The 27,626-nt window shown below is 46.7% G+C and overlaps 2 protein-coding genes across 3 annotated transcripts; one reads left to right on the forward strand and one right to left on the reverse strand.

Moving 5' to 3' along the window:
- Positions 1 to 3,373: 3,373 nt before the first annotated feature.
- Positions 3,374 to 11,406, forward strand: ATP1B4 (ATPase Na+/K+ transporting family member beta 4). Its single transcript, XM_071442404.1, has 7 exons — positions 3,374 to 3,564; positions 6,202 to 6,330; positions 7,143 to 7,247; positions 7,918 to 8,114; positions 8,749 to 8,805; positions 9,437 to 9,532; positions 10,012 to 11,406. Exons 1-7 carry the CDS (start codon positions 3,465 to 3,467, stop codon positions 10,171 to 10,173), a joined length of 846 nt encoding a protein of 281 aa, XP_071298505.1. The 5' UTR covers positions 3,374 to 3,464; the 3' UTR covers positions 10,174 to 11,406.
- Positions 11,407 to 12,205: 799 nt separating this feature from the next.
- On the reverse strand, positions 12,206 to 26,144 carry LAMP2 (lysosomal associated membrane protein 2). Of its 2 annotated transcripts, none has more exons than XM_071442398.1 (9): positions 25,943 to 26,144; positions 24,780 to 24,898; positions 24,054 to 24,267; positions 23,264 to 23,425; positions 22,354 to 22,607; positions 21,714 to 21,833; positions 21,366 to 21,444; positions 20,430 to 20,597; positions 12,206 to 14,602 (listed from the first exon to the last, which is right to left on the reverse strand). In XM_071442398.1, the coding sequence occupies exons 1-9, from the start codon at positions 26,121 to 26,123 to the stop codon at positions 14,460 to 14,462; spliced, it is 1,440 nt and encodes a 479-aa protein (XP_071298499.1). In that variant the 5' UTR covers positions 26,124 to 26,144; the 3' UTR covers positions 12,206 to 14,459. The 2 variants fall into 2 exon arrangements, with proteins under 2 accessions (XP_071298499.1, XP_071298500.1); XM_071442399.1 differs by lacking the exon at positions 12,206 to 14,602 and adding an exon at positions 16,434 to 19,237.
- Positions 26,145 to 27,626: the final 1,482 nt, after the last annotated feature.

The raw sequence follows: 27,626 nt of genomic DNA on the forward strand, positions 1-27,626 counted from the left end.
CAGGGAAGGGCGGCCCCGCACGCTGGAGCTGCTCCAGCAGCAGGAGCGCAGCACCCACCCCGATTCCCCAGTGCAACATCTCCTGCCTGAGATTCACTGATGGAGGAAAATCTGAGCCTCCCTAGCCCCGGCCTGAGGGTGGCACGGCAAGGTGTGCCTCTGGATTGTGTCTGACAGGCTGTGGGTAGCTCTTAAACCTGGGGCTGTGAACTCCTGTCTGCTCTCGGGGATAAATATAGACCTGCCTGCCCCTCTCACTACCCCTTCCACCGCAAAAGAGATTTCGCAATTTAACCCGGCCCCGCTGTGACTGACAGGCACACATTGACCGACGCTTCTCCCATCGGAAGCCCCAGCGATTTGTTAATGTTTATTCACAGCTCCTCGGTCTCCTGGGGGAACAGCCTGGCTTCCCCATGTAGGGCGTTGGCTGGCAGAGATGGGAGCTCAAATATGAGGCAGGATGCGGTGAGGGTGCTGCAAAGGGCACCAGATGCCAGAGGACTCAAGATAGGATCCTGCTGCGTTGAGCTTACCCCCGTTAGGAAAACAAGTTATTTTTTGATCCACTCCTGGACAGCAAGGTTCTGCAGGGTAGGGAGGGAAAGCAGCATTGCTCCCCACAGTCTCGGCACAGCTGCTGTTTTAGGGGGTGCTGTAGGGCTGGGGAGCAGTGCTGGGGAGGGGGCTCTGGCTGTCTGTGAGTCTCTCAGAGCCAGCACAACACAGCACCCACACCCACAGTGCTGCTGTGCTAACACTCACATTTTTTTGTGTTTCCCACACAAGAATGGCCAGCAACACCAGCACCAGTGATGTGGAGGGCCAGCTCAGGAGCCCCAGGCAGAAGGTGGTGAGTATTTTGGGGGCTACTGGCCTCATTTCACAAGGTGAGGTGGGAGCTGCTGCAAGGACCTGCTTTGTGGCTGACAGGTTTATAACTACTTTGCTTTAGGAAATGCTGCTTTGTCTCTTAGGCAAAGCACTTTGTATGGGAGGGGGGGTAAAGGGCTGTGCCAGCTCTGGCCAGTGGTGCTGGGTGGTGAGGGGGACTAGAAGGGACAGGAACACTGGGCAGGGTGACCCTCAGCATACCTGGATTTCAGCAGGAGGAATCCAACACTGAGAGCTGACCTGGTCTGAGGAGAGAATGGGGAAAAGCTCCTGGCCTCCCCCAGGCCACCCACAACAGCCAGCACAGAATGATTTTGCCAGAGATGAGCCCCAGATTTGCTTCCCAAGCTGTCACAGCAGGCAGTGACTCAGGGCTGTCCAGTGTCCCAACACAGCCTGCTGTGGCTCTGCCTTCTCCCTGCCCCACTGCACTCCTGTCCCAGCTCCTGCCACTCCTTCTGCCCCTTGTCCAGGTGCAAGGGATTGTTCCAAGACCATCTCTGTCCTGGGCTGCAAAGAGAAACCACCTGTGCTCCATTCCAGACTTAGCTCCTGAGCTGAGAGACATCTGCCAGGGACCTGGTACTGGGATCATCCCATCCTGCCCAGCTGCCCCACAGGGTGAGCCTGGGGCTTCCTCAGCCTCCCTGGGCTGCCATGGAGCCCTCGTGGCCTTTCCAGCCAGCAGGACAGGACCCTTCACTGGGTGAAGGATCACACAGCACAGAGCCAGGAGAGCTGGAAACTTCTCTCCTTACAAAAGCCTCCTTCAGTTCCCAGAGGGAGGCCCCATGACAGGGGAAGTTGTCCCCATATCCCCCCACAGCCCTGAGCATGGGCAGCATCTCCTGAGTGTGGGCTCTTGCTGCCTCCAGGAGAAGCTGGTATGAGACTCAAAGGCCTTTCCCCAGTGCAGCACTAAGCACCAGTGTGGAGTTCATCTGGGCAGTGTCCCCTGCCCTGGCAGCCTGAAGAAATGTTTCCAAAACATCTCCTGGTAGCTCTTTTATTTAATGGGGAGAGTGGGAAGAAGAACACCTCCCCTTCCCCCTGTTTGCTGGTCACTGGTTCCCTTGTGCATGTCCTGGCAGACACAGCCCCCACACCTCCTGTCCCACGTCCTTGCTCTGGGGCTGCTGCTCCCCAGCTCCAACCCCCGCTGCTCTCAGCCCTGTACCCCGTGTTCCCTGCCCCTCGGGCCAGGCAGGAGCTGCTCGGCTCGGGCTCCAGCCCGGGCTGTGGGGCTGTGCCCGACGCTGCCCCGGCCCTGCCGGCAGCCGGGGGCATTTTCTGCCAGCAGCGCTCCCAGAGAGCCCCACCGAGCTTCGCTCGGCCCATCAGGGCAGCCAGCGGGATGGGGAGGGTTTACAACCCCCAGCTCTGCCCAGGCTCTCCAGGGGGCACGTTTTGGGGGCACTATTCTCCCCCATTCTCACTGTGCTGCAGTATTTGTGTGTCTGAGCAGAGCTCAATTTCCCGTCCCCAATTCAAAGGCGTTTCCAAGCAAGGCTTTCGCCAAGCTGCCGGCCGCATCCCGGCTCTGCCGGGGCAGCCCACGGCTTGCAAATGTCGCACACCCGTGGGTCGTGGCTCCGGGAGATGCCCGGTGCCGGTGCCGGAGCGCAGACCCCGGGGCGGTCCCGCGGAGCGGCGGCTCCGTGCCCGGTCAGCAGCCCCGGAGCGGCCGCGGGTCCGGCCGGGGCCCGGCCCGGGCGCTGAGCCCCGCCGGCAGCAGAACGCCCCGAAAGGCCGGAGGTGCCCAGGCCGTCCCGGGGACAGCATCGCCCTCTCCCCGGCCGTGCCTGCCCTGCCCCGGGCTGGCAGCAAGGTCAGCACCTTCTCCCACCCGCCTGCGTTTGGAGACCTGCCCGGATCCAAGGGGAATTAGGGACGGCTTCCGTGTCTCAAATGGCTCTGGCCCAGGCACAGGATTTGAGTTCCCGAGTTCTGGACAAACAAGTTTTCACCCCTTAGGCAAAATACAAAGTCTTGCAACCTGGGGAGATGCTTTTCCCTGGAACTCGGTGTAATTAAAAGAGTAACAACACAGGGATTTCTTCAAAGGCTGAATTCTTGCTCACAAGCCAAGGAAAACAAGCTGGTTGATCTCTTGAATACTGCTGCCTGCTATCATCTGTGGCAGCACAGAGAATGTGCACTTGAACTCAGAGATGTTGCAGAAGTGTGGGAACTGTCCCAGCCTTCCCAGACCACAGGTTTTCTCTGGTCATGTTCATGCAGGTGGGAAAAGATGAGTTTCTGTAAGTGCCAGCACAAGAAGACAGTGCCCAGTGTGACAGCAGTGACGTACATGTAATGGAAAAATGGATGCTGGGTTCTAAGTGATCTTAAGTTGGAACAGCCAAAACTGCCTCTCTTTAACTCAAGAGTGATGATGGGAAAATGGAAATTTGAAACATTTCCAGATATTAAGTGCTTTTGCATTTATTTTTGGCCAATGAGAAGTTCAGCTTGCCTGTGGGGGTTGTGTTCTGCAACTCTTCCAGGAAAATAAGCATGAGGAGAAGGTCCAGGATCCTGACAGAGAGAAGGACGAGCCCAAGGCAGACATGGGGAGCAAAACCTGGGCAGACCTGGCTGGGGAGATGAAGATATTCTTGTGGAACCCGGAGGAGAGAACATGCTTGGGGAGAACAGCCAAGAGCTGGGGTAGGTCCTTGCTCAAGCCCCTCTTCTGGGGGTTGTTGCCTTTTCTGCTTCACAACAGATTCACCTGCCTGTGAGTGTCCTTGATAGCTTGGACTGACCACCCCTGCCCATTTCTTTAGTGTTAAATGTTTCTAACTAGTGCAATAAATAACCAGTGAGGAGGACAAGCAGAAAACCATGCAGAAGGAGGTGAATGTTGAGGGAGAGTGTGAAAGCAAAGATTTCAGGCTGCCCAGACTGTGTCCCAGAAAGAAGTGTAGAGCCTGAGGAAGCAGGGGAGCTGCAGGTCAGTGTGCTGCAGCTGTGCACCCTGCTGCCAGCAGCACTCCTGCCCCTGCCTGTGTAATCAGGGACCCCTGGGACAGTGGCTTTGGAGCCATCAGGTTGGTGGGGAAGAGTGCCTGGGCTGTGGCAGGTGTTGTGTGCAGGGTGCACACCCTGGGGCAGAGCAGCCCTCCCTGCCTGACCGAGCCTGGCTCTAGAAAGGGAATGGAAGGGAAGGGCTGGTCAGCACTGTCACCCCACGGCCCCCAGGGAGTGACAGGGTGCCCACAGCAGGGCCCACAGTGCTGCCAGAGCCAGTGCACTGGGATGTGCCAGCTCTGATGGTTCTGAGTGCCCTGTCTGCTTTATCCACGTCCATGTGCCCTGCAAAAATTATTGCTGAGTCTGGAGGTGCCCAGGGTGGTTAAGAGCAGCCTGTGGGGTCAGTGCTGCTGCAGGCTTGATCCAAAATCAAGGTGCCATAAGCACACATGGTGCCACCCATCTTTGCAGCCCTGTTCTGCCAGCACCCAGCCCCCTTGGCAGAGTGAAAATCCCAGCCTGATCCAGAGGCACCTGCACACCCTCAGTGTAAGGCTGTGAACTACCAGGGGCTGCTGCTGGGTGCTTGCAGCCCTTGGCTGGCACTGGCAATGCACCACAAACCCCACAGCCCTCCCATGCCCCTGCCAAGAGCTCTGGGTCTTCTGCAAAGCCTGTGGTGGCAGCTGGGAGAAACAAAGGAAGCTGCCCACCAGCACCAGAGGAGTTTGAAAACCTGCCAGCATGAGTCTGGGACAGACCTTGACATTCATGTTTGCACTCCTGTGCCCTTTGCTGGCCACAGAGGCAGAGCAGTTTTTCTGCTTCTTTGCTGGATGGGAAGGCACAGACCAAAGTGTGGGAGCAGTAGGGTGAGTCCTTAGTGGTGTAGGTTTGGTTTTCTGGAGGCTCCTCCAGGTCCTGAGAAGATCCTTGTGAGAGGATTTGCTCATGTGGTGTGGTTGTGACCCTGGCAGGCTACTGCTGGCAGTGCTGCAGCACTGGGGTGGGTGCAGCATCCTCCTGTCCCCTGGGGCCACTGTGCTGTGCTGTGTGACCCCCCACGTGCCCTTGGTGCACACACGTGCGCTCACTTGTCTCTACATGGGGGCAGGAGAAGCTACGACCAAAATCAAAATTTATTTTAAAGTGAGAGCATTTGGAGGTGAGTGGAGCTGAACTTTTCCACTCTCATTTCATGGGTGGGGAAGAGGGAATTTGCCCAGCCTGGGGCTGCTCCCCTGTGCTGGCTTTGAAGGTGTCCCCTGAAATGGGTGCCTCAGGGGAATTGCACTCACCAACTGCAGGGAGACAACTGGCCACAAGGTCATCCCTGCAGGCCCCAGCCCCTGGGAAAGGCTGCACCCCCTCTCTGCTGGTGAAGGAAAGGCTGCTTTCCTCCCTGCTGCACTGCAGGAAACATGAAAATGGGAGCAGTAGTGGGAAGATGTCCCAACAAGCACCAGCTCTGCTGCCAGGCTGGGGCAGAGGGACCATCCAGCATCCCTCTGGCAGGGCTGGACATTGTCCCCTCTGTGCCACCAGCACGGTGCTGGCCCATCTGCCCCAGCTCAGCCCCAGCAGGACACAGCCCCAGCAGTTCCCAGCACGGTGGCCCTGGCAGAGGCACTGCAGGAGAGCACATCTGTGTTCCCAGGGCTCCCTCCAAGCTGCCGCAACGTTTCTCCTGGGAAATATTTGGGTTAGGGCTTCGCTTTGCTTTCTGAGCTGCTGGGTTTTATTCATAGGCTCTGGCCTCTTGAGACATCCTCAGCCAACAGCCTGGTCCAGAGGAAAAACAAATCCATTCCCTGAACGTCTGGGCCATGAAGCAGTGAGTGGTGCTGCAGCCCTGAGCCATGCTGCCTGCTCAGCCCAGCACCAGGGTCCCTCCCGTGCAGGGGGCAGGAACCAGGGCAGGAGCATCACCCACAGCCCCATCAGGAGTTCGGCTGAAGCCACGGGGTACCTTTGCATGTTACCATGCCAGGAGGGGGTGGGAAGGGCAGGAGGGAATGTTGGATTCATCTGTTGGAGAGAGCTGAGGCAGGCGGGCACACAGACCTGCCCCTGACACAGCTCTGGGAAGGGCCATGCAGCAAAAGGGACACAGACCCAAAGAGCAGCTCCCCCAGCACTGGAGCAGCTGGCAGTGCTGCAGCCACAGACAGCAGAGTGTGTGTGCAGGGCTGGGCTGCAAGCTCCCACCTCCAGCACGGACTCAGGGCTGCAGAGGACGCCGTGCTGAGCACGTCTGTGCATCCCTGTGGGACACATCCCACGGGATGTGCTCTGCTTGCCTTAACAGCAGCATGCCTGTCTGTTTTGCAGGCTTGATCTTACTGTTTTACTTCATCTTCTACACGTGCCTGGCGGGAATGTTTGCCTTCTGCCTGTATGTGATGCTGCTCACGCTGAGCCCCTACACACCCAGGTACCGGGACCGTGTGTCCCCACCAGGTATGTACCCCAGCCAGATGGCACCTCTGCCACCAGTGTCCTACCAAAATGGCATGGCCAGCACCTCAGGCAAAGCCCTGCTGGAGCTGTGCCCTCCTACAGTCACCCAGCCCTCCCTAGCACAGGGTGTTCTCACCTCAGGGCACTGGCAGAGCTGCAGGTTCTCTGCACAGGAGCAGACATCCTAAAAAGCCCCATGAGAAGCATTCACCCTGATGATACTAATTGTTATTCTCATTGCACTGCTTATTATTATCATTATTCTTAAGGCAAAACCCAAGTTTAGGTATTTCATAGGTGATGCTGATGCATTTCAGCTGCTGGCTCTTTATACCTCATGCCTTCAAAATAAAATGTAAATTGAGAGTTGCTTTTATGCATTATTATTTGGGGGAGTTCTGGCAAGAGAATGTTCAGAAAATCCTTTCCCTGTGTCAGACACAGCATTTTCCCCATGTTTTTGTGTTGGTGGGGAAGAGGGCCCCTTGCCCTGCTCCTTGTCTGGAACTGCCCACTGGGGACACAGGGGACCAGCAGCCACTCTGTGCAACCCCAAGCCCATCACCAACCCACAACACTACTGAGGCTCTCCACGTTTTCTGGGATATTTTGATATGTATGGTGTTCTCTGGGGCTGAAATGAAGGTGAGGGATCAGTGGGTTGAGGAGAGAGTTGATCTGTGATCTGGTACTGCCTCTCATGCCTGTGCCCAGCCCAAGCCCAGTCACACAAACCAGCCCTGCAGCACACAGCCCAAGCCCATGAATGCTGCACCTGCATCTGCCTTACCAGGGTCTGTCTCCTTCTTCAGGAGTGATGATCAGACCATACTTGAATGGCTTCACCATTGCCTTCAACGTCTCCCAGCCCAGCACATGGCAGCCCTACGTGGACAACATGCACCACTTCCTAGCAGGTGAGCTCTCTGTCACTCTTGGAGCCATGGGGAGGGTGTTTTTATCCATGGATACATGCATGCAGTGCAGGGGTCTCCTGCCTGGGCACCTCATGAGCCACATCTGGAAAAAGAGGCTCACAAGGTCATGGGAGCTTTGCCTTTCCAGGTATGACTTCCTAATGCCCTTGACATGTGGACATTCTCTGAGAGTTTGGGTCTGTGCAGGTCTCAGGGGGTTTTAACAAGTCTGTTGTGTCACCGTCACACTTTCTGAAAAATTTCTTTGCCCGGGATTTTCTCCTGGGAAGCTGAGAAGCCTCAGAGAAAAATTAAAACAATAATTATCTGATTTGCTTCTCCTGTGTTTTGCTGCTTTGGAATGTGTTTGGACATTGTTTACCAACAGGTGGTTGTTTCATTGGTTTAATGTGAATTGTTTTTACTTAATGGCCAATCATGGCCAAGCTGTGTTGGACTCTGAAGAGCAAGTCATGAGTTTTTCATTATTATCCTTTAGCCTTCTGTAAGTATCCTTTGTCTGTTCTTTAGTATAGTTTAGTACAGCATTCTTGTATATAATATAGTATCATAAAATAATAAATTAGCCTTCTAAGAACATGGATTCAGATTCATCATTCCTTCCTTCGTCTGGGAACCCCACAAATACAACACTGTTGGTCTCCACCAGCTTATGACGACAAAGTTCAGGAGGAGAAGAATATTGAGTGTGTCCCAGGCCAGTACTTCATCCAAGGGGGGAGTGACAGTGAGGAGAAGAAGGCCTGCCAGTTCAAGCGCTCGCTGCTGCAGAACTGCTCTGGCATCCAGGACCCAACGTTTGGCTACTCCAGAGGCCAGCCCTGCATCCTGCTGAAGATGAACAGGGTACAGAGAAAGCTGCTTCTTTTCATTCATTCCTTTGGGGCATCCCGGTATGATGAACACCACACAGGGACTGAAACTCCTTCACTTTTCAGGCCCAGGGGAAAAGGGAACTAGAATCCCCAAACCTGCAGGCCATATCTGCTAGAAAACATAAAAAAAACCTCTATAAAACTTGTTCTATTTGATTTGCTGAGGCCTTAGTGCTTGGAGTGTCTTCTGCCAATCCCTTCTTCATGAGGAACTGAGCTTTAGGGGAACACGCCAGACCGCAGATGCTTTACAATGGGAATTTTCTTAGAATTTAATTTAAGTTTAATAGCATGGTGGTTCAGTGCTCACTGCTGGGAAAATAAGCATGGGGAGGATGTGAACTGTATGGGGAAGAGGCTGTGTTACTCCAGGGGGTCTAGACCCTCTCTGTGTCCTCTGCTCTGCCCCTGCTCTCAGGCAGCAATCTGGCCCTCAGCCATGGGCAGGTTGCACGGTGTGGGGTGCAGACCCAGCTGCAGGGACACACAGCTCCTGTCCTGAGCAATGTGGCTGGCACCCAGAGAGGTTTAAGCTCTGGAGAAGGGAGACAGCACGTGCTTGGCACTGCATTTCACACCAGCATGGATGTTTTTTGCTGTTGCAGATCATAGGCTACCGCCCTGGTGCCGGTGTCCCCGTGAGCGTGGAGTGCAAAGTGCAGGTACTGCTTTCCTCTGTGCCCTGCAGCCTGCTGGGGACAAGGACAAACATCTCCTCCTGAGGGACCTCACCTCAGCACAGCTTGTCCTCATAATAGCCCCAAACACCCACAGGACCCAGAGCTGCCCATGTGTCTGGGCACCACCGGAGGCCAATCTGCTGACAGTGACAGAGGTCCCCACTCTCCTGCTTCCCACTCTGCTCCTGCAGCCTCATGGGCACCACCAAGCTCAGCCCCTGGGGCAGCCTGTGGGCTGGGTGCCAGCTCCCAGCTGGAGCCTGGAGCTCAGTGGGAAGATGTGGGAACTCCTCATTTCTGTCTCCAGCTGCTCTGCAGCATCCTCAGTCCTGGGGGCACCCTGCAAGCCAACAGCAATGGGGTGAAGGAAGGGTTCCCCCTGCTCAGGCAGCTCCTGGATCACTGCCTTGGAGAGCAAAGGCACAGCAGAGAATCAGCAGGCAGCAAACTGCAACCCTGCCCATGGCTCCACAGCTCCACTCTCCCCTGGCTGGAAGCAGGGCAGTGACTGCCAGGGGCTGGCAAGGGACATTTGCTCTGAGACAAACTCTGAGGGGAGCTGTATTTTGTGTCCTATGTGTGTGTGTGCCTCTGTTTTTTTTGCTGTTCACAGAAAGGCAATGAGACTCACCTCAGGTCAGTGGATTTCTACCCTGGGAATGGGACATTTGACCTCATGTATTATCCCTACTATGGCAAGTTCACCCACGTGAGTGAGGCGCTGGCATCTCTTTCTGCTTCCTTGGGAATGGGAGGGCAGGAGCTGCTGCACAGGCTCCAGATGTGCTGTCAGGATATTTTGGGCAGATGTGGGCAGGACAGAGGCCACGGGCTGTGGGATTACAGAGCTCTATTTCTGTCTCTGACAAACTGTGCGTGTGTGTAACAGTGTGTGAGTGTGTAACTAAATGTGTGTGTAACTCTGTGTGTGTGAGTGTGTAAGAGTGTGCGAGTGTGTGTGTGGTTTTTAGGACAGCAGAAAGCATTTGTGAGTCCCATGGTGTGGTGCTGTCCTGGGCAATGACCCCAAGAGGCAATGTGCAGTGATCCATCTTGCTAAGGCACAGGCACAGAAAGGCTCAGCATGCTGGAACCATGAACCATTTACAAATTATTTTACTGAACATAAAAGCCCTGCTTGTTTGTCTGCTCCCTCAAAAATTACACTTAAATCTCCTTTCTTTCCAGGTCAACTACACCTCCCCACTGGTGGCTATGCACTTTACAGATGTGCAGAGGAATTACTTGGTCCCCATCCAGTGCAGTCTGAATGGGAAAGGAATTATCAACGACCTGAACAGCGACCGCTTCCTGGGCCGAATCATCTTCACACTCAGCATTGGGAAGTAGCCCCTGCCAACTCCAGGCACTTAGGATAAGTCAATCAGAGGCTTTTTCCTTTTTAAAGCATCAAGACAGCATTTTTTTCTGCTAGGAAAAACAGGCACATGGAGATTATTGTTAATTTATTTTTGTTCATAGTTAGGAAACCAATAAGATACAATGGAGCGTGGATCCACATTTTTCATCTTCTGATGTAAATCATTATTAGTAAATATTAGAAGTTTTCCTCTGGGGAGAGAACCTGCAAAATATTTCACTTTTGATTGAAAAAAACCTCTGGTATCCAAATGCTATTTTCATAAGGTCTTTTATGAGTGATCTCTGTGGAATGCATCTTTCCTGGCTTTAAATTTTATTTTTTTAGAATAGTTTTATATGCATTTCTCAGGCAAAAGCTAAAAAGGAGGCAGTTTATTAGCACCATTCTTGTTAAAATAATAAACAGCAAAAATTCTGGATTATTCCTGCAATAACAGAGTGGAAAAGTGAAAATGTCAGCTCTCAAAATGCTTTTTAGGATCTCCAGCCCCAGAAGCATCTTGAGTGCAGCATTTTACACAACTTGTTGATCACACCCAAGGTGTTGAGCAAAGGCCACAGAAAATCGTTTGCCCTTGAACCCTTCCAGCTGTTCCTTTCTGAAGTGGGAAGATGAATGCATTTCTCCCTCCCCCCTCCTCACTCCAGTACTCCTCTCTGCCCCAGGAATCCTCACCCAGGCTCTTGGGCAGGGATGAGTGAGAGGAGCTCTCCTGTCACACCTCAATAGGTTGGCAGTGCCTCCTGATCGGGCATAGAGGTGCCCAAAGCTCTCAGACCTGTTCTTCCCCATTCCAGAGAGGTCCCAGCTGTAATGCTGCAGCAAAATGCAGGGAAATGCTCAGTCCTCTCACAGTTAAGGGGTCAGTGCTGGGGTGAGTGAAGGCATCAGTCTGTCACCCCCAAAGGCTGATGAAGCACAGGGTGCACTGCCCTGAGCAGCCTGAGCCTCCCTCGATGGGACAGACCAGCTGCACTCTGCTTGCAGGGAGCTACAAACACAGCAGGACAGGACACCTTGGGGTAAAGCACCACTGGGAAAGCACACTTACTAAAATTACTGCCTGAGCAGGGGCATTATGGTATGTTTGTCCTACATCCATAGCCAAGGAACTTCATCTGCTGTCATTTCCTGATCTATATCAGTCTCTAAGAAGTGATTTTTTTCTATTTAAAATAAAGTGACTACAGTAAAATTAACTCTATGGTGGCATTCTTGAAACACCGGTGTTAAAAGATACAGTTTGTGCTGCCAGTTAGGGACTGAATTTCCAAGCAGCATGTAACAATATCCTGGAATTCTCAGCACTTGATAAACTTTCCCAGGCCAAAGAGTTCAGTACAATAAGACTCACTCTTCACCAAGCATCACAACCATCTGGCAAAAAGGATTTATTAAGAACTATTAAATATCTGAACCAGAGGTAGTTTAGGAACTAATTCTGTTCAGTTGTCGTTATCCAGATGGCACTGATAGAACCAGGGCAATGTATTCATTCTGCCTGCACAAATTATCTGCAAGGGCATCTTCTGACCAGCAGAAACTGGCTTCTGCCAAGGAGGATGCTGCTGGGGGAGTGGCTCTGCTTTTGACATCAGAAATAAGTTAAACCCACAAGCATTTCTCTATCTGCCAATTGCTTTAGCTCTTTTAAAGCATTTGTCTTTGTGAGGTCTTGAAAGGAAACCAAACTCACTGTGTCTCATGCTATCAAATTAACAGCCTTCACACTAGCACCAAGATAAAGCTTTATTTAATATCTATTCCCTATCTGTCTGTTGGAAGGATTCTGATGGAAGAGGAGGTCCTTTAGCAGATGCTAGACCCATGCTTTGACCAAATCAACACAAAAATCAACTGATTTGGATGTAAATGTGTGAATAGCTTAGAAGCAAAAGCTTCTGGTTCTCCACAAACATCCAGATCCAAGCACATTGACAATCCCTCTGGAAAAGCTCTCAGAAATGGCATTCATGTGTACTTACACTGAAACAAAGCTTAATAAACATATTAATTAACTTTATTTTCCATACACATATTCTGCTGTCAGCATATTTGTACAGTCATTTTAAGATCTGGAAAATTTTGCACACCACTCTTCATGCTGCAACAACCTTAAAGTGCTGGATCAATTTTTGACTTCTGTTGAAGCTCAAAATAATACTTTCTATGTATATACAATATATATATATAAATATGTATGTATGTGTTTGCATCTAGGAAATGACCACATTTCACTAAGATAGCCTAGCAAAAGTGATATTAAATACTTCAGTCTGCAATCTCAGCATGAAAACATAGCTGTGATCCATCTGCTGGTGGCAGAGAAGCACCACACTGGCAAGTGGGTGTACTCATAAAATGCCACCTGAAATAACTCCATTTAACACTGGCAGAGAAATCAAGTATTGCAAGAGCAAAGGTACGATACAAGAGACCAAGACAACCAAACCTAAAGCATACAGTCCAGCAGCATTGATTTACATTCCTAAAAAAAAAAAAAAAATAGGACAACTTGTTCCAAGAGCCCATTTGTACTATGGAATCACTTTTGTCAGAATCAGGTAGAGTGTATCTTTGGTCACTGTGAGGACAAGAATAATTGAATATACTGGTATTTCTCAAACATCAGAACTAACTCTTTGGAAAACTCCCTTTCCTGGATACACAGCTATTGTGAGTTACTTAAACATCAGCGCTGTCACCTTTGTGTGTGTGAATTACTGAAGGTGCTTCCCCCACAACATGGATACAGGGTCAATGTACAGGGAGATTAAACATTGAAGCAGCTTTAGTAAACACTTGCTGCAGAGGACAAAACTTTGTGTGCCCTCAGGGTTTATTGGCTACAAAAGGCTTTTGCCAAGATGGACCAAGAAGGTCTGAAGAGCAAGAGGCTTCTTTCATTCCATCAACATGGACCCGATGGGAACGAAGCAGAACACAACCACAATGACTAAATTAGATTTTGATACAGTTTGGATATGGAACATAGAATTGCAAAGGTATGGCACTAATAACAAAGAAAGCATCTTCAAACAGGAAAGATGCTCTTATTCCTTTGGAAGTCACTTTCTTCACTACACATATATTCATTCCTGCTTTATGATCAGCATTCTTCATGCTAGAAATTTTGTGCTCTTACACTGAGACAGCAATAATGAGGAGGTTAAAAGCAGATTAATTCTATCAGACCTGAAAGGTTTCATATCTCCACTTGCTTTCAGAGATCACAGCTTTTCAGTGATGCCCTGTTAACCTATGCAAGCTGTCCAAAGGAACTGCAGGAATCTCTGAGCAACCTGTGTTCTCAGCCAGCCTGAGTGCTCTCAAAATACTTTTGGTCCTCACATGGACCAACGCTGTGTAGTTCCTTTTATGTTCAGAATCAAAGCTGAGAGAAACTGCAGCCAGTGAAATTCCAGCCTCCCACCCTCATCTCACAATTGAGCTCGGAACAAAAGGAAAATGGAGCTCAACAAAATAGCACAGGAGACATTTCCTTCAGCAGACTGTTGCTTTTTCTGAGTAGCTGAAGTTCTCCAGACCTGAACCTTATCTTGGCAAATTAGACACCAGGGTAGTGCAAAGCTGTTCAACCTACATTAGCAGTCAGCTTCTCCATAGGATGTTAAACAAAGTAATTCACGAGAAGAATCAGATGTTCTTCTCATATTATGTCAGGGTATTAGTGAGATCAGGTACTACTTTTACATTCAGAAGGAATAGGAAATTCAGGCTGATTCATAAGAACAGCCATATGCCAAGCTCCCAACAAAAGTCTGTTGAGAGCTGGGTATTCATTTTCCCACTGCATGTACAGTCCCTTTTGACACAGCATTCACACCTTTAATTATAGTTTTAGCTGTAGCATTAACCAAGACAAGCTGTAGGCATCTAGAAATTTTCTTGTACAAAAAGATTAAACGACAGAAAGTTTTGTAGATGTCTTCTTTACTAAAAATAATCACATTTCCCACAGGGACACACCAACTCTGTTCAATTCTCTGGTCCTCAGAACACTTACTTTCTCCAAAGTCATACAGTAGCTTCTGCAACTCATCTTCAGACTCATGGCATGTTATTCTGTCATGAAGTGATTGTTATTCTGCCATGAAGTGATTTGAACTTTTTTAAATAAAGAAACCTTGAATTAATTTGTTTTTCTTTCTTGTTTTTTAAGGAGCAGGCCAGGAAGTCTGGGAAAGGGAAAAGAACAGGGAAGGTGGGCAACAGAGATGGAATGAAGAGATTATACAGACTGATAGCCAGTACGACTTTTTCTTCTTCCAATGATGTAAGAGATAAAGACAAGAATGATAAGGAATCCAAGCGCCACACCCACTGCGATGGGAATAAGAAAGTTGAGGTCAGAATCAGCAATGCATTCTTCAGCTGCAGAAAGAGGAAAAACAAAAAAAACAAAAAAAAAGCAAGGGAGAATAAATTAGTAAGGGAAATCAAGCATTAGAAACCAAAGAAAGCAAGGAGCAAACAGGCATTTCTGAGAAATTACATTGTATTAGATACAATAATGCATGTAAAGTAAAATCAGTATTGAGTAAAGAATTGATGGAAAGATTGATTTCTTTAAACACATCCTACTTCACACATCCTTTATATTTGTAATACACTTCTGATTTGTACATTTAATTTCAGCTTCCTCTAGTAAGCAGAGGATAGATTAGAAATGTGAGGACAAACCAGCAGTCTGAGCATGCATTAGCTGATCACACCTCAGAGTTAGCAGCAATAAAGCAACAAAAACCCCACACTGCTGTAGTGCTGCCTTGTCCAGGGGTCTTCCCAACCCTGGAGTCACCAGTACTCCTCTGGGTTCTAGACATGAAGGCATAAGGGACGACCCAAGTAACAAAGCAGAAACTTACTGAGACCTGCAAGAGACAGCCAAGATAAATGTGCCTCTGGGCACTGCGTGGAAAACACTGGAAGGCTCTGTTGGGGTGGGTAACTTTCTTTTCCATGCAAAAGGGTTATCAGTTTCAGCTGAGAACTACACAGACCTCACTGAAATCCACACCGGAGGGGAAAATGGAAGAGACATCTGTAACACTGCAGTGGTTTTTAACACACAGCTTGTAAAAGGTGAGGAGCTCCTTGCTGGTACAAACACCCATCGATGATTAGCACACCATGCTGGGAACCAGTTTCCAGCTCGGGGGCAGGGCTTGGCACCGCAGCTGTTCGCAAGGAGAGCAGAGCTCCACCTGCCTGCGCCAGGAGGGGTGGGCTGAGGCAGGAGGCCGTGCCTGGCTCTCCAGCACTGGAACAGCGCCTGCTTTAGATGCATTTCATAAGGCAGCACCCCTGGTAAAATGATTTTGTTTGAGTTTTTAATGAGGACACAGCATCACACACAGAGTCAACGCTTCCTCAAAAGTTGGCTGCTGTTTTTCACTGAATCAGCATTAATTATGGGAAATGTATTGTCCTGCTTTAGCTTATGACAGTCCAGCACACATTTGCCATGGCCCCTCCCTGAAATACCATACCAAGCCTTTGACTAAGAGCAAGGAGAACAACACGTGGAGGCTCAACAGCTGAAAATACTGAACTCAGATTATCTGAGGGCACCTAATGCCAAGTAGAGCAACACTTGGAAGGAAAAGAAAAAAAAAAAAACAAGAGGAAAGGAACTATGTACCTTATACAGCTAGTTCAAGAAATTCTGATTGAGAAAATATTTAAACATCTTAAAGAGAGACATACATTTGAGATTTAGTCATCTTGTTCACTAAATATTAACATAGACAATTTGCTAGATGTTGGATAATGGGTCACTAAACACTAACACTAAATATGAATGATTTGCTAAGGTTGAAGGTGCCCAGCAGGAGTGACAGAAATTCCCTCTCTTCTTCAAAGGAAGGAGATGGCTGCAGCACACATCACACTGTGGCACCGTTACAGGCAATTCCCAGGGTGAAAAAGGGGTCAAGGCTTCATAGCAGGAACATTCCATGCTTGCTGGCACACATCTATCCAGGTATGGCTACCGTACAGTGGTTAGAAGCTTCAGAGGTGTCTTCAGGTGCAGAATTGGTAACTGCAGCCCAACACACAGCCGGGCCAGCAGGAACAGCTTTTTCAACTGACGTGGCTGAATGTGTCTCCATTCAAAAAAGTCAGACATTTTTGGCCCAAATTTTTTTTAGGCCCAGTATAAAAGCTGCCTTCCCTTTTAATTCCAATCATGAGATTCAACTAACAGCCCCAAAGTTTGTGTTTTATTAACATATGCTAAGGAAGAGAGAGCACTGTGGTAAATAAAAAAATTTTAAAAAACAGCCAAAGAAAAAACCAAAACAATGAACAAATGAACAAACAAAATGCCCCTTCCAAAACCTAAATCCCATCATTCACTGGCTAGAAATGGTGCTTTTGAGGACTATTAGCATGACATCTTTAATCTAAAATATCAGAAACCCTGACATTAGAATACAATATTTAGTAAACTGTGTATAAGGTACAAAACCAACCACACTCTGTAATAGATTACACACATTAATATTCCACATCCACAGGCGTTAAATACATCCACAATTTAAATGCTGTTTCCACAGACCAGAACAAAACCAGCTATGTAACAGAATCTCAGATACAGACTGATTAGAGTTCACCTTACTCATTGAGTTTATTTTCTTTAAAAAAAGACAATACAAGACGTCTGTTTTCAAATCAGTTAAAAAATGTGAACAAGTTTCCTTAAGAAATAGAACAATCTTTATTTTTTAGAGCACAGGTTAAACAGATTGACAGTTCCCTATGGAGCAATACATACAGGAAAACTAGTGGTTTTATAACAACAGGAAGTCAGGTGAAACTGATGTTTTTTGAACCAGTTACCTGCACATCAGTCTAGGAGTACTTAAAACTCTGAGCCAATGTACTTACAGGTTTTTGCAATGGTATTTCTAGTGCTGATTTTAGGAAGCAGTTTGCATGAATCTTCTATTTTATCACTTGGAAATTGTGTACAGTTCAAAAATTTGCAAGGTCAGAAGAATAGTGTGATGATTACTCCTTAACAGAGATGCATGTTTAACTGGTGCCACTGAACATCACTCACAAAAAAAAAAAAAAGCTAAAAAATCTATATGAACTTCTGCATTTGAGGATATATTAATATGAAAGTCATTAGATCCATTTTTAAAAATTAAAATGGTAAGTCTTGAAGCTTGTTTCATGATTAAACTTATAGCAGTTCCCCACTTTCATTAAAATGCATTTCAGTAACTGATGCAAAATTCAAGCTGTAGACTACAAGCTATAGTAAGCATTATCCACCCATACATGCTTCCTTGGCTAGTGTCAAGAGTAAACTGTCTTTACAAAAAAAAAAACCAAACGAAACCATTACTGAAAGAAGTGTATTTTATGATTTGTATACAAACATGCCACAGACATCTCTACAACCCTAGAGAACACTAATAAAACACTAGAGAAGCTTTGATGCAGGCTAAACTCATTCTAAATGGGGAGACAATGTTATGTTCATTAAATAACTAGCTTAGGCAGCTCATGTTATGACATATGCAAAAAAGCCACAATTATCTAAAAGTCTAAAAGACTTTTTTTTTTCCATGCAGTAAGAATATGCACAAGGAGCCCAGAGCAAAGTTGTGCATCAAGGGTTAGTCTCTACAGAGCTGCAGTTAAAGAACAGTCCAGTTGCACTGCACTTTTTTAACCTACCTATTCTTTTCATACAGCAAGGAAAAACAGGTGTTGTGGGTCCATCTCAGACTTGTTTGGCTTTTGCATTCTTAACATTAATAAATGCTACACCGCAAACAACCCAACACAAACATTCAACATTCAGAGTGCCAATGGCGGGCAGCTACAATGTGAACTTGGACTGGCAGAGAACCATTCAAGATGAAGATTTAAAAACAGCTCAAGCTGCAACAACAGATACTGGCTCATTAAATGAAAGCATCTTTAAAGGTCATTCAAAGCAACAAGACAGACCAGTTCTGTGCAGAGTATGGTATGAAGTTAAGTGCACTTTAAAGTTCTGGAATATTTAGAAAGGTTATTCCCTTTAAACTGATGCCAGCAAAAAAAAGCTTGCATTAATTTAGCAGAAGTCTGCCTTAGGTGAGTGTTTTAGATGATTGCCAAGGTATAACAAAGAATTCAGTGCCTAACAGGTTTTTTTTTGAAAGCATCTGGAAACGGCACTGAAGTCTTCCCATATATTCACCATTTGGCAAATTACCCATTTTGTTTGTACAGCCACTGTATAGGAATGATTCCTGAAATTACACCAAGGCAGGAGTAAATTACTGAAATCCTAACAAAGGCAAGTAAGTTACTGCTGCCACTTCCAGAGATCGCTTAATCACCAGCCTGAAGTTCAATCCTATGGAAAACGAAGTTGCTATTGGGCATTAGACAATCCTTGTTAAATACTGTACAAGTCAACAGAGTGACTAATGCTGCCAGCTTAACCCACAATTACAACAACAACTAAGGAACGCAGAGGAGAGAAGCAAGTACAAATTCTATGCTATTCTGGGAGATGCCCAATGCACATCAGTTCAGAACGTGTTATTGTTTCAGGCTAGTATTTGTAAAAAGCAGAAATAAATCCTAAAAGCTTTAGGACTTTTGCACGATAAAATCCTTAGCCTAGCAACTCATCCAGGATTTGACATCTTCAAGACAGCTATGAAACCCACATGGTCTTCTTAGGGCAGGAAAACAAAGTGTAATTCTGCTTCATCTGAGATAAACATTCTCCCTTTATTCTCAACTCCAATTAGCTGTGGCTAGTAATTACTCCTAAGTTTTGGGTCTTTTTTGGACTTCAGAACTTGCACTTGCTTTGTTTAGAGTGAAATTGTAACAGGAATCACACTTAGATTCACAAAGTTTGATATCCAGCATAGCTTTTTCTTCTGCCAATTATGTAAGCAACCACTATAATGGCAATCAAGACAGCAAGTGCAGCACCAACTACAATTGGGATTAGAATGCTGTCATCATCCAGCGAACACTCCTGGGCTGTAGGTGAGAAAAAGGTTGCAATAAGGAATAAATAAAGACAGAACACTTGCCAAGTGTGGTATAAAAATCTGTTTTCCTTAATATGAAGGTGTTAAAAAATCAAGTATTATTTAAACTAAGAGAGAAAGAACTGCAGAGGTCTCATCAATACATTTAGCACATTTAAACATTTTACTTAATTTAAGCATTGATAACCTATAGCAAGTTAAGGGTGTACAAGTTTTTCTGTCCACAAGATCTGTACCAGGCAAGGGAGCAGCCATTCTTCTACATTCACAAACCAGGCTTATCTATTTCATACTTAAAGCAAGTCTGGTTGGTACTTTCACTCATTAAGGATAAAAAGTGACCTAGATTTGGTATCAAAACTCTATCCAGAAAAAATACATGTTACACAGATAAAATAACTAGAAGAAAGCTAGCTGCAACTTTAACTACAGAGTGAAATGGGTCCCTAATTCTTTAGAAAGACTAAACTGTTTATCCTACACACATCTGGAGTTATCTTACTTCTGTCTAAAACCAGAACTTTTCAATCTATGTGTCGACAGATCAGTCTAGTCCAATAAGACTGTGCTGCAAGTATTAGCATTAAGCACAAAGACCAGTTTGCACTAAATATTAAGAGGTAATTTAAGACATTTCAGTTTTCTCCAGACAAGATCAAGATATTGCAGCAAACAAACATTTCAGGATCTCTTTCGTTCTGGATACTCAAGACTGCCTCTGAAGGAAGTCCTGACAGTTCATTCTTCCCCAACACTCCTATTCCTCAGACTGACAGGTAAAAAGAAACAAAACACCTAACAGTATTCCCAAAGACAACTTCTGCAAAAGTTCTGTCCAATTTTCTTACATATCTGAGCTACAAATGCTGTAAGTCAAGATGTTATCAAGTAACTTCTAACCTATTCTGCACAGCAACCCTTAAGTCCCTATTCAGTGTTTCTAGTTCATTCAAGTTTTGTGAAGAAGAACCACACACTTAGCAGACATTTTTTAAGTGAGAACAAAGCTTTGCTTGAACTTGAATGTCACTCTCAGAACTTCTCTTCATTCCATGTATATCTAAACATAGTTTAAAAAATTGGAACAAGAGCTTCTGAGATAAAGTGCTTGTACCTAATGCTGGTGCTTTTTAGCAAGTGAGAATTTTGCAAGCATCACTAAAAAAAACCATAACTCTTACCTGTAGCAAACTTATTTGCCTCCACAAGGAATGGCTGAATCCATAGATTAAAAGTATGTACTTGAACATTTTCATTAATCTGAAGGGTCTGCTCTTTTCGGCACATGTAAGAGCTACCAAGGAAAGCATCCCACTTGCTTAAGTTGTTGTTATCTGCACTTGAAATGACTAAACAAAGAAGGAAAAAAAAGTAAGAATTTGCATGTTCACTTAAAATGCAAGACAGTTGCTAATATAGTAAGACTGAGTAGCTGAATCTAGAGGGGCCAACACTTCAACACTGACTAGTCTGAAAAACAAAGTAGTGCAAAGTGGGAATGATCAGCTTAACCACCAGAAATCAAAACCTGAAGTTATTACAGTAACCTCTCTTTCACATGTACATGACATCAGGCTTTCCTTATACCTCCACTGATCTCAGTGCTGCAGAGTTGCAAGTGCTTTAGCTTTAAGGCTCTTTAATTGCTGTAGCTATGACAAGCAATTTAAAAAAAAAGAAAACATATGTTTGTTGGGAAAAAGGTATACTTTAGCTTCTGAAGGACTGGCCTTTTTTTAGTGAGAGTACAAGTGGTTGGAAGATACAGCAGCATCTTAAAACAAAGAAGACAACAACTGGTTTAGGAAAAAAGCTTCGAAGTTGGTACAATTAGATTTCACACCACAAAAAATTACATTACTGAAAAGACTTATAAAGAAGCCCTCCTGATTTACAGTGACTCCATTAGCAGAAGTTTCAGGAATCGTAGAGTGCTCCCACACTGTTTAAAGTAACTCTTACAGCCATTTCTGCTTATTATTTTTGCTCATACCAACTTCTAGACATAGAGTAGGAGCTAACAGTGAGCATGAGCAACACTGAAGAAAAGCCAGAATTATTTGATGCAGATAGTGAATAAAGTATTACCCTTGTTTAAGGCAGATACTGTTTCTTACCAGAACCATTCAGACGGTTGAGCAGAGTAACATTCACCTCCCTCAGATAAAATTTCTGTACACTTGCACTCGCATTTTTCTGTTCAAGAAGCAAGAACCAAGTGTTAGTGTGCAATTTTGCATTTGTAAATTTAAGAACACATGCTTTACAAATGCCAACACATTTACCAGTCTTACATTTTCTACCACTTTAACCCAGTTCTCCATTTGTCCTGAGGCACTCAGCTGGCCAGTTACACTTCCCATATGGGAACAGCCAACCACCAGCAAGCAACAGGAGGATTTTACTGTAAGTGATCACCATGCATGCTGTTAAATTATAAATTTAGTTTAAAATAAGTTACTTACAACAGCAAATGTGAAACCAATCAGTGTGCTATTTCCATCATTCAATTTCAGAGTGGCTGTTGTGTTACCACAGGCACCATCTGCGACAGTTGTCTTTGGATTGATGTTGATCAGAAGAGGCTGAAATACAGACAAAGCACATCAAAGACATTCAGCTGCCTTTGGAATACATTGTCTCAGTCAGGAACAGTTTGGGGTTAGAAGAGCTTGTCATAAATATGACAGCAGGGAGAGCTGAGCTTGGCTGCTGTGGAACCAAGACTGTTTGAGTTAAATTTACATGCTGGCAGTACTGAAACAAACAAATTCCTCGAGAAGTGTTACTTTGTTCCCAAACACAACAGGCTACCCTCTGAGGGGAAAGACAATATCTGCAGGGAATAAGAGCCATAACAGCTAAGGAAGTTCCAGACTTTTAATCATGTTAGAAGTATTCCAAATAAAAAGATCTGTTGAATCCATGTAAGGTTTTTGAATACCTGTATTATGCAACAAAACCATTCTGATGTCAGAGAGGTGCTACATATAATACTTAGAAGCAGTTCTAGACAGCCAGCAGTGCACACAGCAATACTCTGCATTCAGATTTCACACCAAATAACTACAGCAACTTTTACTCTTCAAAAGAAAAAAGAAGCACCTTGTCTTGGGAAACATTCAGTTGCAGCCCCACAGTTGCCAGGAAACACGTTTTATTTCCACTTTTAAGAGAATAGTTTCCTGTGTCTGGATTCTCTACAGGCTTGGGAGGAGTTGGAGCAGGAGACGCAGTAGTGGTAGGTGCAGTAGTTACATTGGCAATAGTAGGTGGAACAGTAGGTGCAGTAGTTACATTGGCAATAGTAGGTGGAACAGTAGGTGCAGAAGTAGGTCTATCAGCAGGACATCTAGTCTCTGAAAAGACATTTTAATCACCATCTCATTACTGAAATTTTATTGAAGTCCCATTACTCAAAGTACAGTTGCCACTTATTCTCAGAAATCCTGTAACACTCAGTTTTAAATCCACGCTCAGTACCACTTGCCTCTGACACATGGAAGCAAAACACAAAGACAGTTCAGTTGTTTTAAAAGTGTGACGTGTATTTGCTGTCAGCCAAGTAAGTGACCCTATTAGGCTACATGCAGCAGGATGCTGTGCTTGTCTCTTTCCTGAGCTACGAGATGAGACAACAGGCTCTGGACTAATCAAATGCAACAGCAGAGGCCACCACTGCAAGTGGAAGGCAGTCAGCTAAAACCCCTCAAACCCAAATGATTTATTCAGCAACAGTAGCTCTGAAGTGCTTATTTTTAATACCCCAATTACTGGAATACACACTTGAGAAGAATCCCACCTTGGCAGGCAAACAATCAATAGTACAGCACACTACTAAATCCGTTCTCCTAAGCTATTTTTCCAGGAACAAGGAAAGAAATACTAGAGGATATTTACATGGATATTATTAAATACAACACATCTTATAATTGGTGGATTTTTTATTATGGAACTTTGCTCCCTGCACTAAGGTGCAATACAAAAAAGCTCTTTCACAAACTGAAATGCTCACCTTTTTTACTGACTGTGCCATTCTGAACAAAAGCCTGCACAGTAACATTCCAGAAAATCTGTTTTATATTTTCTGCTTCAATAACAAAGTAATTGTGACACACGAAGACAGTATTCAGCTGAACCGGACCTGCAGGATCCTTCATAAGAACAGTAACTGGTCCTACAAATAAGCACAAATATTTTAATGCGTTATGAACTACAAGAACTTAGAGGTAGTGTTACATTTTCTATAACTTCATAAGACAAAGACTAAGTGATAATTAAGCTTAACAATCTTAATCTCTCCTCTGTATGTCCTGACCTGAAGTGATAGGTAATGCTACGAGTAAAGCTAGGAGTAACCAAGCTTACAGAACTAGACAAGCCATAAGAAAGGTGAACCCTTTTACTTAAGTTTGTAAGGAAAAAATAGTTCTATTATTAGTAGGCATTAATACACAGACAGCCTAACACTGTATTGCTTAGCAAGGTAGAAGGTCAAGCAGTGCCCACTAAAATTAATCTTCCATGAGCTTGCTGTCCACCTCACTGATCAAAGCTGTTTATCCTTCCCTTTCTCTTCCACTTACAGGAATTACACATCCAGTGAAGCCATTTGGCCTGCACTGTTACCCAGCAGGCAGGTACAAGGAACAGCAGCTGGCAGCACGTGGTACAGAACTCATTACATTCATTACTAACTCCTGGATTGCTCCTTAGTTCGAAGGAGCCAAGCCAGGTCAGGTACACAAGGTCTGTCACTTCTGGCTGAGATTGCTTTGCAAGTCAGATTCTGAACTGAATGTTACCTTTTCTCTTAGCATCAGGAAACACAGCTGTGTCATTGGTGTTGTAGGTCAGTGTGATGAAGTCTCCCTGGTAAGTTTCATTGGTTTTTGTGATGTTAATGCTCCAAGAATGACCTTCTCCAAACTGCACTGCCAGAAGGGCAGCCTGTGTGTCATTGCCACAGACGCTTCCATTGTGTGTCGCATTGGGTGACAAATTCAGGGTTGTGTTTTTCTAGAAGAAAAGGGGAATTAAAAATGCATTCACATGCAGCTCTTCCCCATGACAACTTTATAAACTTGCTGGAGTTAGCTGAAACCTTGCACAAGATAAGTGAGTTTATTTTAGGTTATTCTGGAAAATTATGGTAAAGACTCCTTGACACCTGCCTGAGAAAGGAGCTGTATCAGATTCAAGTACAAAAGTACAACTCCAACTTGCCTGTAAATCTTGATTATGTTGAGCTGCAATTACATTTACTGCTTGGGTTAAGAACATAACTACACTGATACTGGTTAGACTTGGTGAGTTTGTGTACATCATTTAAGTAAGAGCAACAGAGTACTTTCAGTAATTTGTATGTCTGAGAACTTATTCTTTACTTTATAAGGACTATATAGGAATATTCCTCTCAACCGACTTAGTAAAAAAAAAAAGTAAGAAATCAAACACCCTAGGTAAAAGAGCTTAAATTTTAATCCAGGTCAAAATCCAGTTCTCAGCAAGAGTTACTCCTAAATACTTACATAATCACCATTGTTTGATTCATATGTTATCAAGAAACTCATCATCCAATTTGCATACAGGCATGTAGCATTAGAAGCATCCTTTATATCTACTTCAACTGCATAGGACTGGAAAAAACCTGTAAGATATGATTATCAGCTATTAAGACATTGCTTTTTCTTAATTTTCTAGAACCACTTAAGAGGACAGCTCATCACAAAGCAGTAAATTATGTCAGGACCATATTCAATTTACCAGAGAGTGAAAAGAATAGCTAGATTTCTAAAAAGCATCAAAAATAGAAGCACACCACAAAGCTGTCAAAGCTGGCAAAAATTGACAGAATGTTTTATAATCTATTTACTTGACAAACTAATAATCGCAAAGTGTTGACTGCCCAACACTGGGCATTTTTAAGATTTGGCTGTACAGGGTGTTGGGCCATCTTGTCTAGACCGTGTCTTTGCCAAGAAAGGCTGGACCAGCTGAACCTTGAGGCCCCTTCCAACCTAGAATTCTGACTCTCTGAAGTAAGCATCAGCTTTCTGGTGACACAGTGGGTAAACCAAAGGGCATGAACACAGCACCTGAACAATGTGCTGCTTGTAGACCGGGGTCTATTATTTTTATTATTTTACGTGGTGTATCCGTGATTACGGCTCAAGCTGACCCCCAAGAGATGGGCTCGGCAGTGCCTTCACTGCGCTTCCACCATTCCCATCTCGAGACACACGGGCGTTAAATCCCCTCTGCCTTTTAAGAGAACTTTTCCCAGCTGTTGTGTTCCCGACGCGGTGACTCCCGGCACGGACGCTGCCGTGCCCGCGGCCCCACGCCGAGGAGCGCTGACAGAACGGCCGGGCCGGGCCGCGCGGGTGGGCCCGCGGTGCCGGCCGCCGGGGCCCGGCCCTGGGCGGAAGCGCCCCGAGGCTCCCGGCCTCCCCGGCCCCGCCGCTGTCCCCTCCCCTCCCGTGGGTGGCGGCGCGGGGGGGCGGCAGCGGCGCCTCCGCCCCGGGGCCGCCCCCTGAAGGTGCCGCGGGGCCGAGGCGGCCCCGGGACCCCCCCGGGACCCCCGGTGCCCGCGCGCCGCGTCACGCGCGTGACGGGGCGGGGAGCGGCGCGAGCCTGCGGGGACACTCGAGATCCACTCCCCTCCCCCGGGCCCTGGCGCTGCCCCGCTCACCAGAGACGCCGAGCAGCAGCAGCGGCAGGAGGAGGCGGCCGCGGGAGGAGGCGGCGGAGCGGCGCGGGCCCATGGCGGTGGCGGCGGTGGTGCTGCTGCTGCTGCCCGCGGCGGCGGGGACACCGGGGCACGGCGAGCGGCCGGGGCGAGCGGGCGCGACAAAAACCTCGCTAGCGGTCATGTGAGGGGCGGGGCGGGGCCGCCCGCGCGCCGCCAATCGCCGCTCGGCGCCGCCGCTCGATTCCGTGGATCGCGGACGGGCCGCTCGCCGCGCGCTGCCTCGGGCGGGCGGGTCTGGTCTTGTCTCATCCGCTCCTGTCCCAGCCCCGATCCGGCGGCGGCAGCGGCAGCGGGGACAGCAGCGATGGCCTCTGCAGGGGCAGGGTAGCGGCGGCTTGTTCTGGCCCTCGGCAGTGTTTGCGGTGTGCCCTGGCGCTGTTCCAGTCTGGGAAGGGGTACCTTACAAGAGGTGCCCATCCAGGGAAGTTTAATACAGAGGCTTTCACTGAGAAAAACAAATAAAGAATAAAGATATTGCCCATATTTGCAATAAATAGAAAGGGTTAGTGGGCTCTCAGTGCCCCTGTTCTGCCATGGCTGTCGCTGCTGTCCATCCACTCTGCCATGAGGGCCGCTCGGTGCTCCGGTGGCCGGGCAGAAACCCCCTCCAGACCGGCCCCTGCGGCGGGAGGGATTGGCACCTGCACCCCGAGCTTTCATGCGTTTTCTGCGGGTGCTGAAAGGCAGAAAGTGGGGCAGGAAACGATGGGAGATGACAGGAGTTTGGTGCGAATGAGGGAGAGAAGAGCCTGCGGTGCAAAGCGGGGAGAAGACGGCTGGAGAAAAAATTCGGTGGATTTGGGTCTGGAAGGTGGAATAAAGTGTGTATAAAGTGTGATGGATGCTGGATTGATGGACACTATTGATTAGGGGGAAAAAACCCGCAAAACCCCATAGCCGATGAAAACAAGTCAGAAAGGCTGGCTTGGTAGAGAAAGGGGAAATGAAGAAGGCATTGAGGCTGGGAGACAGCCAGGAGATGGCCCGAGGAGACAGGAGCTCTGTGCTCAGCAGGGAAGGGCCTAATGGAATGGCATATTCCTGTCTGGGATGCTGTGGAAGAACTGAGGATTTTCAATGGTCGGGCTCTAAGACACATCCCCAGTCATGGGGGGAGAAGATGAAGTCTGAAGAAGACAATAAAACACATTGACCTGATAATGGGACAGTTGGAGTGTAGATGGTTGATAGGGAAGCAGTTATGCAGTCTGGAGGAAGTGGAAATAATTTGTTATCAAAGGGCAGTTAATTTCTCTCAGCTGCATGCTTGCAATCCTGTACTTTCCCATAGAGTGTCACAGAACCAAAACTGGTGTGTCAGGGCCACCATAGAAATCAGGGCATCAATCAAATGAGGGTCCTACACAAGGGCTTTTGTGCTCAGAGAAGTTCACTGCTTCTTTGCATTTCTTTTTGTGCTTAGTAACTACACCTAGAGCCCACTCAGCACGTGTGTTACATACCTGCACATGCCCTTGTCTAAGTATGGTTGCATGTGACTCTCAGATTCACATAATTTCAAAACAGAGTAAATTTATATTTATTCTTAAGGCTTAATTACCAAATATTTATTTGAAGAAATAAACTTTATATTTAATAACTGACTTGCTGTAGGCTGGAGGGA

Source organism: Agelaius tricolor, unplaced genomic scaffold (assembly GCF_023055355.1).
Source record: "Agelaius tricolor isolate 1412-34295 unplaced genomic scaffold, bAgeTri1.0.p SCAF_17, whole genome shotgun sequence".
In the NCBI taxonomy this organism is placed as follows: domain Eukaryota; kingdom Metazoa; phylum Chordata; class Aves; order Passeriformes; family Icteridae; genus Agelaius; species Agelaius tricolor.